The sequence below is a fragment of the Equus caballus genome, chromosome 4 (genome assembly GCF_041296265.1).
Source record: "Equus caballus isolate H_3958 breed thoroughbred chromosome 4, TB-T2T, whole genome shotgun sequence".
NCBI classification, from domain to species: Eukaryota; Metazoa; Chordata; class Mammalia; order Perissodactyla; family Equidae; genus Equus; species Equus caballus.
Genome location: NC_091687.1, coordinates 35,861,517 through 35,873,726, shown reverse-complemented (window position 1 = coordinate 35,873,726; position 12,210 = coordinate 35,861,517). Strand labels below are relative to the sequence as shown.

At 37.1% G+C, this 12,210-nt stretch overlaps 1 protein-coding gene across 1 annotated transcript in view; it reads left to right on the top strand.

Annotated features, from left to right (window-relative positions):
• Positions 1 to 12,210, top strand: part of ABCB4 (ATP binding cassette subfamily B member 4) — a 79,187-nt gene that overhangs the window by 37,216 nt on the left and 29,761 nt on the right. Inside the window, 3 exon segments of the mRNA XM_070264298.1 lie at positions 3,040 to 3,115; positions 3,118 to 3,200; positions 10,537 to 10,713. Of these exon segments, the coding sequence (XP_070120399.1) occupies positions 3,040 to 3,115; positions 3,118 to 3,200; positions 10,537 to 10,713 (336 nt within the window).

The window sequence follows — 12,210 nt, the reverse complement described above, 5'->3', positions numbered from 1 at the left end:
TCTCCTACTCATAGTGTTACCGTCCTGGAGGGGCAAGAATAGAATCAAAAGAGAGCTTCCATGGTGAGTTTATGAAATGATTCCAAAAGGTTCCATTTTATACTTTTTTTCCCACACATTCCAGAAAGGTTAAAGGTACTTCCTTTGTTTGGGCCTGCCTTTCATCCCCACTCATCCTAAATTAGCAGAAGTTCCAAATTTCTTTTTTTTAATTTAAATTTTTGTTTTTATAGCAGTAACATTGGATCAGTAACATTATATAACTTACAGATGTGCATCATAATATATTTCAAATTCTGTGTAGATTACCTCATGTTCACCACCCAAAGACTAATTGCTTAATTACAATGTGCTTAATCCCCTTTCCCCCTCTTCCCTCCCCCCTTCCCCTCTGGTAACCACCAGTCCAATCTCTGTTGCTATGTGTTTGTCATTGTTTTATCTTCTACTTATGAGTGACATCATATGGTATTTGACTTTCTCCCTTTGACTTATTTCACTTAGCATAATTCCCTCAAGGTCCATCTATGTTGTCAAAAATGGCCAGATTTCATCATTTCTTATGGCTGAGTAGTATTCTGTTGTGTATATATACCACATCTTCTTTATCCATTCTTGCCTTGATGGGCACCTAGGTTGCTTCCAAGTCTTGGCTATTGTGAGTAATGCTGCAATGAACATAGGGGTGCATGTATCTTTATGCATTTTTGTTTTCAAATTCTTTGGATAAATACCCAGCAGTGGAATAGCTGGATCATATGGTAGATCTATTCTTAATTTTCTGAGGAAACTCCATACTGTTTTCTATAGTGGCTGTACCAGTTTACACTCCCACCAGCAGTATATGAGCAAATTTCTTAATAACTGGTGTCCTTGAATCTAGGATATTTATTTGCCAAGGTCTTGTCATTACTGGGGTGTCTGAGAGCTCTGAAAAAAAAGTCTCTTTGCATCAATTCTCTACTCTAGCCAAAATTTCTTGGTTAAGGGTGATAGCTGCTAACTTTTAAATTCACAAATACATATTTTGTTTCTCCTGCACACCAGCCATTCACTCACAAGTCTGAGCCCCATTCCTCTGTTTCTTTATGTTGACATAACATCAACCTATTATTATCATAATGATAACACAGTCACTGTTAGCAGTTTACTCATCACTATTAGTATCATGAATGTAATTAGATTGATCAAAGTATTTCCTATATGCCTTATCATACATGGACCAAGCCATGCTACTTCCACATCAGTAAATATTTATGAATGCTTCTTTGAGGTTTACATACTAAAAATCAAAGAACAGTCTTAAATGTTGTCCAGTAGAGATATGCTCTAGTCTCTCTCTTTTTTGTGGTACAACTCTTTTATATTTATTTGAACACAATTAATTCATCTGGTTATTTTAGTGTAAGGACTGAAGTAGAAAGACCACATTATTTTTTTTCCTGAATGACTACACAGTTGGCTCAATACCATTTATTGTATAGTTCCCCTTTTCCCTACTGATAGAGAATGCCATATTTATCATATACTAATTCTTAAATGTTTTATATCTATTTCTAGATTCTTTAATTTGTTCTATTGATCAAATGTCTATTCATGTGATAGCATCCCCTGGATTTTACTATGTTAGTTGCTTTTTATGTTCTAATATCTGGCAATATTCCTCTCTCATTAACTTCTTTTTCAGAATTTTCATGGCTTCTCTTTTTTAAAAAATTGAGCAATAGTTCATATACCATAAAGTTCATCCTTTTCAAATGTACAATTCATTGGTTTCTAGTATAGTTACAAGATTTTGTGACCTTGATCACTGTCTAATTGCAGAATATTTTCATCATACCAAAAAGAAACCTCATACCCATTTAATAGTCACTCCCCATTCCATACTCATACATAGCCCTTGGTAACCATTAATCTACTTTCTGTCTTTATGGATTTGCCTATTCTGGACGTTTCATATAAATGGAATCATACATTGTGTGGTCTTTTGTGACTGGCTTCTTTCACTTAGCATAATATTTTTAAGGTTCATCCATGTTGGAACATGTAGCAGGATGTCATTCCTTTTTATGACCCAATAATATTCCATTGTATGGATATACCACATTGTGTTTATCTTTTAATCAAATGATGAACATTTGGATTGTTCCCACTTTTTGGCTATTATGAATTTAGCCTCTCATTTTTAATTTATACTTTTAACTACTTAGGTGAATTAAGCTATAGTCTAATAACTGTCCTAATGATGTGGTTTTATTGCTTCCAAGTAGGAGTGTTCTTATCAAGCTAGTAGAGCTAGTGAGTATCAAAAAGAGTAATCACTATTAATGACATAACATGGGTAATTTGATGAGTATTTTCCAGGGTTTAAGTGGCCATTCATAAACCCACCAAACCAACTTGTGAGTTCACTGAACCACTTAGAGGGATGATTTGTAGATTTTAGCATGAAAAACGTCACCTGGGGTGCTTGTTAAAAATCAGAGTTACTGGCCCCACTCCAGAGACTGTGATTCAGATGGTCTTTGAACCATCCAGATCTCCGAGGTACATTTTCACCTAAGTTTCCTGCATGTAGTCCATCATAATTACAGTTAGAATCAGGCACTTCCAAAGAAACTCTACAGAACTGCTCTGGAGAAGGCTGGATGTGGCAAAAACTCCCCTAACAGGTTTCTGCTAACCTCTCTAGCATATTACATAACTCAGAACTAGGGCCACTTAGGCAAGTATGAAATCACTTGAGAAGGGCCAAACCTTTTCTTGTTTTTTGGAGTAAACACTGACACTACTGTAGGCTTCCAGAGTTATCCATCCTCATACTGAAGGGATTGGCCTCCTTCCTGGTCCAGAAGCTAAGTCTCACTTAAACCTTTCATAGATGAGTGATGCCTTTGTGCCCTAATCACATGGAGAGTGTAAGCTACTCTCTCATCCACCATGAGCACGTCCATCTACGTGCTTAATTGTGTATGTTAATTGACAGTGCGATGACCTTGTAACCATGCTGCCCCACACATTTGTCCTTTTCTCCATTAGGCCAGAGAAGGCCAGACTACCATTGTGATAGCACACTGATTGTCTACAGTCTGAAATGCAGATGTCATTGTTGGACTTGAGATGGAGTCATTGTGGAGTAAGGAAGCCACAGTGAACTGATGAGGAAGGAAGGGGTGTACTCCAAGTTTGTCAAAATGCAGGTCGCTGCTTCCCAGGAAGTTTTCCTGCTGTTTGCTCCTCAATATAGTGTTCTGTACTTTGTTACAATATCACACAGCTAATGCCATACTGAGAAATAAGTATTCAGGAAGATGCCTAAAAGTATACATCTGGGACTTTAATTCACAACGAGTGAAAGAATCTCTCAAGGCAAGGGAGGAGCAAAATAAAGGAAAATGCCAAAAACATTTTGAGCTCATTCCTTAGGACAGAGATTCTCTTTTTTGTGTGTGTGTGTGGAAAGATTTGCCCTGAGCTAGCATCTGTTACCAATCTTCCCCTTTTTTTCCCCTCTTCTCCCTGAAGCCCCAGTGCATGGTTGTGTATCCTTCTAGTTCTTCTATGTGAGCTGCTGCCACAGCATGGCAACTGACAGATGAGTGGTGTGGTTCCATGACCAGGAATGAACCTGGGCTGCCAGAGTGGTGAAAGCACAGAACTTTAACCTCTAGGCCTTCAGGGCTGGATCAGGACAGAGATTCTTAATTGTCTGGGGAATGTGTTCAAACTAACAGGTCCTTTCCACCCTAAGATTAGGGCGATCAGAGTGGTGGTAGGAGTAAGAGGGCAATGCCAGGATCTCTAGTCATTGGGGGAGGTCGTAGGTGATTTAAAAATGCTTCCCAGATGATCCTAATAAAATCAATAGGAGGATTCCTGGCTCTAGGAAGCAAACAATTTGGTTTTCTTTTGAAAAAAAATCATTCATTCTAGTTCCTAAAACAGATGATATTGATAATTATTGGTTTGTCTTATTGTTGAACAAGACACTTTATTTTGCAAATAAAATTTGCAAAATAAAGAAATCTAAAATTTTTTCTATAAGCATGATTCTTATAATATTTGTAAAAGTGTATGCATTTGCTTTGATATAACTGTAACTAATATGTATGTACATATTTTTGTTCTTTTTTCTTAACATTCCAGATATACATCATCTAGATACTATCATTTTAATGGCTACACAGCAGTCCGTTATATTAATGTATAATAGATTGCTTAGTCATTTCTCTAAAGTTGGAAACTTGGTTTGTTTCTAGTATTTCTCTTTGGGAGCATGTGTGGGTCCAAAAAAGTTAAGTAAAAAATTTGCTTTGTTCAAAAACCTCCCCCAAAATAAAAGTCCAGGACCAGATAGCTTCTCTGGAGAATGCTACTAAACATTCAAAGAAGATTTAATACCTATCCTTCTCAAACTATTCCAGAAAATTGTGGAAGATGGGGCACTTCCTAACACATTCTATGAAGCCAACACCACCCTGATCCCAAAACCAGGCAAGGACAACACAAAGAAGGAAAACTACAGGCCAATATCACCGATGAACAAAGACGCAAAAATCCTCAACAAAATTCTGGCAAACCGAATACAGCAATACATTAAAAAGATCATACACCATGATCAAGTGGGATTTATACCAGGGACACAGGGATGGTTCAACATTCACAAGCCAATCAACGTGATACACTACATTAACAAAATGAGAAACAAAACCACACAATCATCTCAATAGATGCAGAGAAATCTTTCGACAAGACCCAACATCCATTTATGCTAAAAACTCTCAGTAAAATGGGTATAGAAGGAAAGTACCTCAACGTAATAACGGCCATATATGACAAACCCATGGCCAACATCATACTCAATGGGCAAAAACTGAAAGCCATCCTTCTGAGAACAGGAATAAGACAAGGGTGTCCACTCTCACCACTCTTATTCAACATAGTACTGGAGGTTTTGGCCAGAGCAATTAGGCAGGAAAAAGAAATAAAAGGAATCCAAATAGGCAATGAAGAAGTGAAATTCTCACTGTTTGCAGATGACATAATCTTATACATAGAAAACCCCAAAGAATCCATAGGAAAGCTATTAGAAATAATCAACAGCTACAGCAAAGTCACAGGGTATAAAATCAACTTACACAAATCAGTAGCATTTCTATACACTAACAATGAACTAACAGAAAAAGAACTCAAGAACACAATCCCATTCACAATCCCAACAAAAAGAATAGAATACCTTGGGATAAACTTAACCAAGGAAGTGAAAGACCTATACAACGAAAACTAGAAGACTTTCCTGAAAGAAATTGATGACGACATAAAGAGATGGAAAAACATTCCATGAACATGGATTGGAAGAATAAACATAGTTAAAATGTCCATACTACCTAAAGCAATCTACAGATTCAATGCTATCCCAATCAGAATCCCAATGACATTCTTTACAGAATTAGAACAAAGAATCCTAAAACTCATATGGGGCAACAAAAGACCCCAAATTGCTGAATTAATCCTGAGAAAAAAGAACAAAGCTGGAGGCATCACAATCCCTGACTTCAAAACATACTACAAAGCTACAGTAATCAAAACAGCATGGTACTGGTACAAAAACAGGTGCACAGATCAATGGAACAGAATTGAAAGCCCAGGAATAAAACCACACATCTCTGGACAGCTAATCTTCAACAAAGGAGCTGAGGGTGTACAATGGAGAAAAGAAAGTCTCTTCAACAAATGGTGCTGGGAAAACTGGACAGCCACATGTAAAATAATGAAAATTGACAATTCTTTTCCACTATTCACAAAAATAAACTCAAAATGGATCAAAGACCTAAAAATAAGACCTGAAACCATAAGGCTTCTAGAAGGAAATATAGGCAGTACACTCTTTGACATCAGTATCAAAAAGATCCTTTTAGACACCATGTCTTCTCAGACAAAGGAAACAATAGAAAGAAGAAACAGATGGGACTTTGTCAGACTAAAGAGCTTCTTCAAGGCAAGGGAAAACAGGATTGAAACAAAAAAAAACAACCCACCAACTGGGAAAAAATATTTGCAAGTCGTATATCTGACAAAGGGTTAATCTCTATACTATATAAAGAACTCACACAACTCAACAACAAAAAATCAAACAACCCAATCAAAAAATGGGCAGGGGACATGAACAGACATTTCTCCAAAGAAGATATACGGATGGCCAATGGACACATGAAAAGATGCTCATCATCAGTAATCATCAGGGAAATGCAAATCAAAACTACACTAAGATATCACCTTATAACCATTAGAATGGAAAAAATAACCAAAACAAAAAGTGACAAATGTTGGAGAGGTTGTGGAGAAAAAGGAACCCTCATACACTGCTGGTGGGAATGAAACTGGTGCAGCCACTATGGAAAACAGTATGGAGTTTTCTCAAAAAATTAAAAATAGAAATACTGTATGACCCAGCCATCCCACTACTGGGTATCTATCCAAAGAACTTGAAATCAGCAATTCCAAAAGTCCCATGCACCCCAATGTTCATTGCAGCATTATTTACAATAGCCAAGATATGGAAGCAACCTAAGTGCCCATCAACTGATGAGTGGATAAAGAAGATATGTTATATATATACAATGGAATATTACTCAGCCATGAAAAAGGATAAAATCATCCCATTCACAAAAACATGGATGGACCTTGAGGGTATTATGTTAAGTGAAATAAGCCAGATATAGAAAGACAATCTCTGTATGACTCCACTCATAGGTGGAAGTTAAACATGTAGACAAAGAGAACAGATTAATGGTTACCAGGGGAAAGGGGGATGGGGAGTGGGCACAAAGGATGAAGGGGTACACCTACAACATAACTGACAAATAATAATGTATAACTGGAATTTCACAAGGTTGTAAACTATCATAATCTTAATAAAAAGTAAAAAAAAAAAATTGTTTTGTTTTCTAACATGTAACTTAACTCCTCTGAGCTTCAGTTTCCATATTTGAAATACTAAACCTACCATTTGAGGTTGTTATAAAGTTAAGAAATAAACACCAGAATATACTAAAAACCCCTTTAAAAGGGTGAATTTTATGGTAAGTGAATTATGTCTCAATAATGTTGTTATTTAATTTTTAAAAAGAAGCACCTGACACAAAATAAATGCATGAGAAATAATAGTTATTGAAATTTACAAAGTCCCCAAAATGAAAATATAAAATGAAAAGATAGAAAGTTTTATAACTCTTGCTTCAATTTGCCAGGGAATGTTTGTTCTCCAGCAGGAGGGGATTAGTCATAGTGTCTTTGTTAATGGCTTCCATATGGCTTAGCCATCATAGGTCCCTATCATTTCACTGGTTAAAAAGTATATATAATGTTACTTTAATTCACTTTTAGTTTGCATTTCATTGATGGTCACTAAGGCTCTGCGGTTTTGCCAGTGATGAGATGCTGGGTCCTTGGATGAGGTAACCACTTTCTCCCCTGGTTGGCCTATTCCTGTGCCCCTGAAAGAATGACCTTCTGCTCTCATCAAGACTTTAGGCTGGGAGACTGCCAAAGGGATACGGTCAGCTCTGACCTTTCTATATCCTATTCCCTAGGCTTTCTCTCCTAGGAAAAGTTGTACAATTAAAGACTGAACAGTGGCCTGGTGTGATAGAAAAGGCCTGTCACCAACTAAGCAATGGGTTTGGGCAAGTCATTGGCTTTTCGCGTCCTCACTTTTAAATGAGCATGGCCTGCGCTAAGATGACCAATGATGTTTCTACCAGCTCTGACATCCTATATTCTTAGGCCTTTTCAACTTCTTTGCCTTGATACTCACACATTTCCCACTTCTGATTTTGGTTTTGCCTTACCTTTTACTTGTTAGTACTGTTGGAGAGATGGAGGAAAGAGCCCCAGTGAGCCAGAGAGTTCACTAAATGCTCAAGCTAATGCTGCTTCGTTTTCCTCAATCTCCAAAGACCAACGTAATGTTAATACAACTTTTCTTGGTTTTGTTTCTAAGCAGAATGATCACTGCTTTTCTATTAGGTAGACTATTAGCTCTTAGTTGTTTCTTTTAAATGTATCTTAATTTTTTTCTGATTATAAATGTAATGCATTCTTATTTTTAAAAATCAAAGCATTTTAAAAAATCCAAACATGGCTATCTCAGAAATTTGAAAGTCTCCCATAATGCAAACCCCTGCTGATAACCACTGACAGCCGTTTAGCATTTATGTTTCATCTTTGATAGCCTAAAAGAGCTAAATAATATATCCAGATTTCTTTAATTATTCATGAGATTGAGCATCTTTTCACACGTTCATTGGCCATTTGTATTTTTTCTCTGTGAAAGAATCTGTTCCTGTATTAGGCCTTTTTTCTGTTGGGTTGTTTATAATATTCTTATTGATTTATAAGGAGTCCTTGCATAAAAAGGAAATATGCTCTTGTGTGTATTAGAAATATTTTTCCTGCTTTGTTCTTTCAATTTCACTTTGTTGTTTGTTTGGCTGCCATAAAAAAGCTCTAAAATTGTATGTAATTAGATAATCATTTTTTTCTTCTGTGTCTTCAGGATTTGGGGTTGTTCTTTCTTTTTTTATTGCAGTAACATTGGATTATAACATTATATAACTTTCAGATGCACATTGTAATATATTTAGAATTCTGTGTAGATTGCATCATGTTCACCACCCAAAGACTAATTACAATCCATGGGGTTGTTCTTAGAAAGGATATTCACCCTTGTTTCCTTTCAAGATTTATTGTTTTACTTTTTTTTTCTCTTTTGAGGAAGATTAGGCCTAAGCTAACATCTGCCACCAGTCCTCCTTTTTTTGCTGAGGAAGATTGGCCCTGAGCTAACATCTGTGCCCATCTTCCTCTATTTTATATGTGGGATGCCTGCCGCAGCATGGCTTGATAAGCAGTGTGTAGGTGCACAGCCGGGATCCGAACCCGTGAAGCCCAGGCCGCTGAAGAGGAGTGCGTGAACTTAATGACTGCACCAACAGGCTGGCCCCTATTGTTTTACTTTTTTCAATTAAATATTTGAGCCAGCGGAAGTATATTCAGGTATAAGAAATGAGGGATTTTGGCTTTAAATATACTTTTTACCACCTGTGAAAAGTGGTTATCTTGGCTTTGGAGCTCAGTGACCTCAGTATCCACTAAATGAGGGCTTTAAGTAAGGCACAGAAAAAAATATTATGAGAGAGAAAGAGGTAATGGTCATTTGGTCATAGGAGAAGGCTAAAATCAGAACGGGCTTAATGGAAAAACTATCCATCGAGATGGACCCCTTGATAGCATGGATGAAATTAGAAAAGGAGGAAAAGATAAGGGGAGGCATTCATAAGAGGTGGTCCAGTTTAACTTGCCATGAGCCAGATTTTTGAGGAGCCAGGCTCAAGCATGTGTTGGGGAGCTGTGGAAGATTTTTGAGCTGGGGCGTGATTTGAGCAGAGCTGCCCTTCAGGAAAATGAATCTGGTAGCAGTGTGGGAGTGGATGGAAGTCTTTAGGTTGGGTTTGGTTGAGAGATGGTATAAATAGTTCCAGTTATAAGTAACTAAGGAAGTCTACCAATCAGAACATATCTTTGTATTGTTGTTCAAGGCAATATATAAGCATATGTGGAAAATTCTGTTAGTTGTTGAAAGCACACTGGAAAGCTAGCATCAGGTAATATGCAGAGATCAAGACAGACAGGCTACTGTAGGTGCAGTTGGGCCCTAGCCATGGGATTGAGTTGGGGACAGGGCCTGAAGGAGAGGAGTAAGAACAAGACAGTACTACAAGGACTGAGGTCCTGGACAAACCATTTAGCTGTGTCCTTAGAGATGGAGGAAGCAAACATGGAACCAGGCTCAAAGTTAGATTCCAACAAGGTTGTCTTGATGTTCTCTGACCCGGCATTGAGCTAGAGGTCTTTAAATTACCCCTCCATCCCGGCCCCCCTTAAGGAGAGAATTGATCCCAAAGCTGGCAATGAAGCAGAGCCTGCAGGTTGTGTCACCTGGGGTGAGGTGTGAGTCTGAGCAGGAGTGTAAGGAAGAGAGAGAATCAGTCATAAGGAAAACAGATTAATTGCCTCCTGTGGGGAGTGACTAGCTTTTCCTTGTTTGTATCTTTAAAAATGAGTCCCTGGTAGTGTTTGTATTTATTCTTCTTCCCTTTCATGGTGGTCATGATTTGTTCTGTGGATTCTTGAGTATTGAGGAAATTCCTACATACTTACTGGATGATGAAAAATTTGCCTTTTAATTTTTAAAAATACTTTTATAATCCAATTTTCATATTGTTCAAATCGAATGTCACCTTTCTGTCTTTTTTAACCTTTTTTACTTCTGTGTGTTGATACACTTCTTTACAGTTTTGCAGCTAACCTTGATTGAGAAGCTATTATGGAATCTAAAAAGTCTTGACACACGTAACATGCAAAGTGGCTTTATGGTTATAACCTTGGAGGTTATCTCCATCTGGACATACATATACATATGCATGCACACACACACACACGTGTGCACAATTTAACGTTTTGCTCTTCTTTCAGACATTAGGAGACGAGCTCCATTCAGAAGAATTTGCCCTTGAATTAAACGATGAAAAGGCTGCCGTGGGTATGGCCCCAAATGGCTGGAAATCTCACATATTTAAGAATTCTACTCATAAAAGCCTTATGAATTCTTGAAAGTATCAAAATGGCATTAATGTGGAAACCTATGAACTTGTTGGTTGTTTTTTAATTGAATTAAATCTTTTATTGTGTGTTTTGCTGTTGAAATTCTTGGCCTTGCAAGTATATTGCAGGCAGAGGTTATTCCTACTAAGAGCTGTACTCTTTTTGAAAAAAGGAAATTTCAAAGTTTAAATGTATTTGACAATGAATTGAAATCAATTGCAATTAAAAATGGGTTTCCAATGGAAAAAATAGATGATGCTTAATATTAACATTATATATCACATTTATCTTTGAGATCCAGAGATAAATAAGACTTGTCTAAAGGAAGAGGCCCTGATAATTGCACGTTCTATTAGGTAGGATACATTTGATTGCCTATACTAGGAAACACGGAATAACATCAATTTAAGCAAATTAAGAGTTTTTATTTCTCTTTCACATGACAAAAATCTTAGAGGTGAGAAACACAGGGCTGGAATAGTGGCTCTACAGTTACCACAGATTCAGGCTCCTTTCATCTTTATCCTCACTATCCTGGCACGGGGCTTCCATCCGCAGTGATCTAGAATGACTCTTGAAGCTCCAGCTGTTGCATCCATGTTCCAAGAAGCAGCAAGAAACGAGAGATTTTCCAGAAGTCCCACACAATACTGTTACTTATATGTCATTGGCCATAACTTAATCACTTGGCCCTACCTAACTACAAGGGAGGAGAGAAAATTGAATCTTTTTACTGTGTGCATTGCCACTCTGAATTAGATTGGAATTCTCTTACTAAGAAAAAGGGGAGACTGGCAAGAAATAGCAAAATTGTACATTCTTTAACATTTCTCACCTGAAGAGTTGGGATATTATTAATTCAAGTTAATAGAAACTTATATGGAGAAGGAATTCATTCTAAGAAAAGATATTTTCTTATTTCAAGAAATTGTTTGAGAATACATTTTGATGTTATTTATTGATAAAGCCTGAGTTTAATTTTACTCTCATGTTGGCCTGAAGCAGCTAATCATACTGAGAGTTCATTGTGTCTGTTTTTCTCTGCCCATAATATTATTTACTGCAGAAATTACAAGGGCTCTCTTAGAGGTCTTAATCTTGGTATATTTATGGAAAGAATAGCAATTATACAGTTGTGGAGCTGCATTATCGTAAGTAAGATAAACAGTTTCCCCCTTTTTGGCTTTGGAAGCATCCACTTTTCACTTCCTCATTTATCTTGAGAGTTATGCTGCTAAATCTTTAGAGTCTGGTATTTTAGAGGAGCACTTCTCTTGGAGAAATACACAGAAAAGAGGGAGAGGCATAAAATGCCACAGTCCACAAGATTGTCATAAGTACCGTCATAGAAGGATAAACAATATGCCCAAGGAGAGGAAGAACTTTAGTCTGATTAGAGGGTCCTGAGAAGACCTATGGCGTGTGTTGAAGAGCAGCCTAAGGAAAAGGCTCCTTTATCAGGCTGGAGACCCGGACTTAAAGATAATGTTAAATAGGAGAAAAAAAACAACTAAAATACAGAGAAAATGGTTGGGTTGAAAGTCA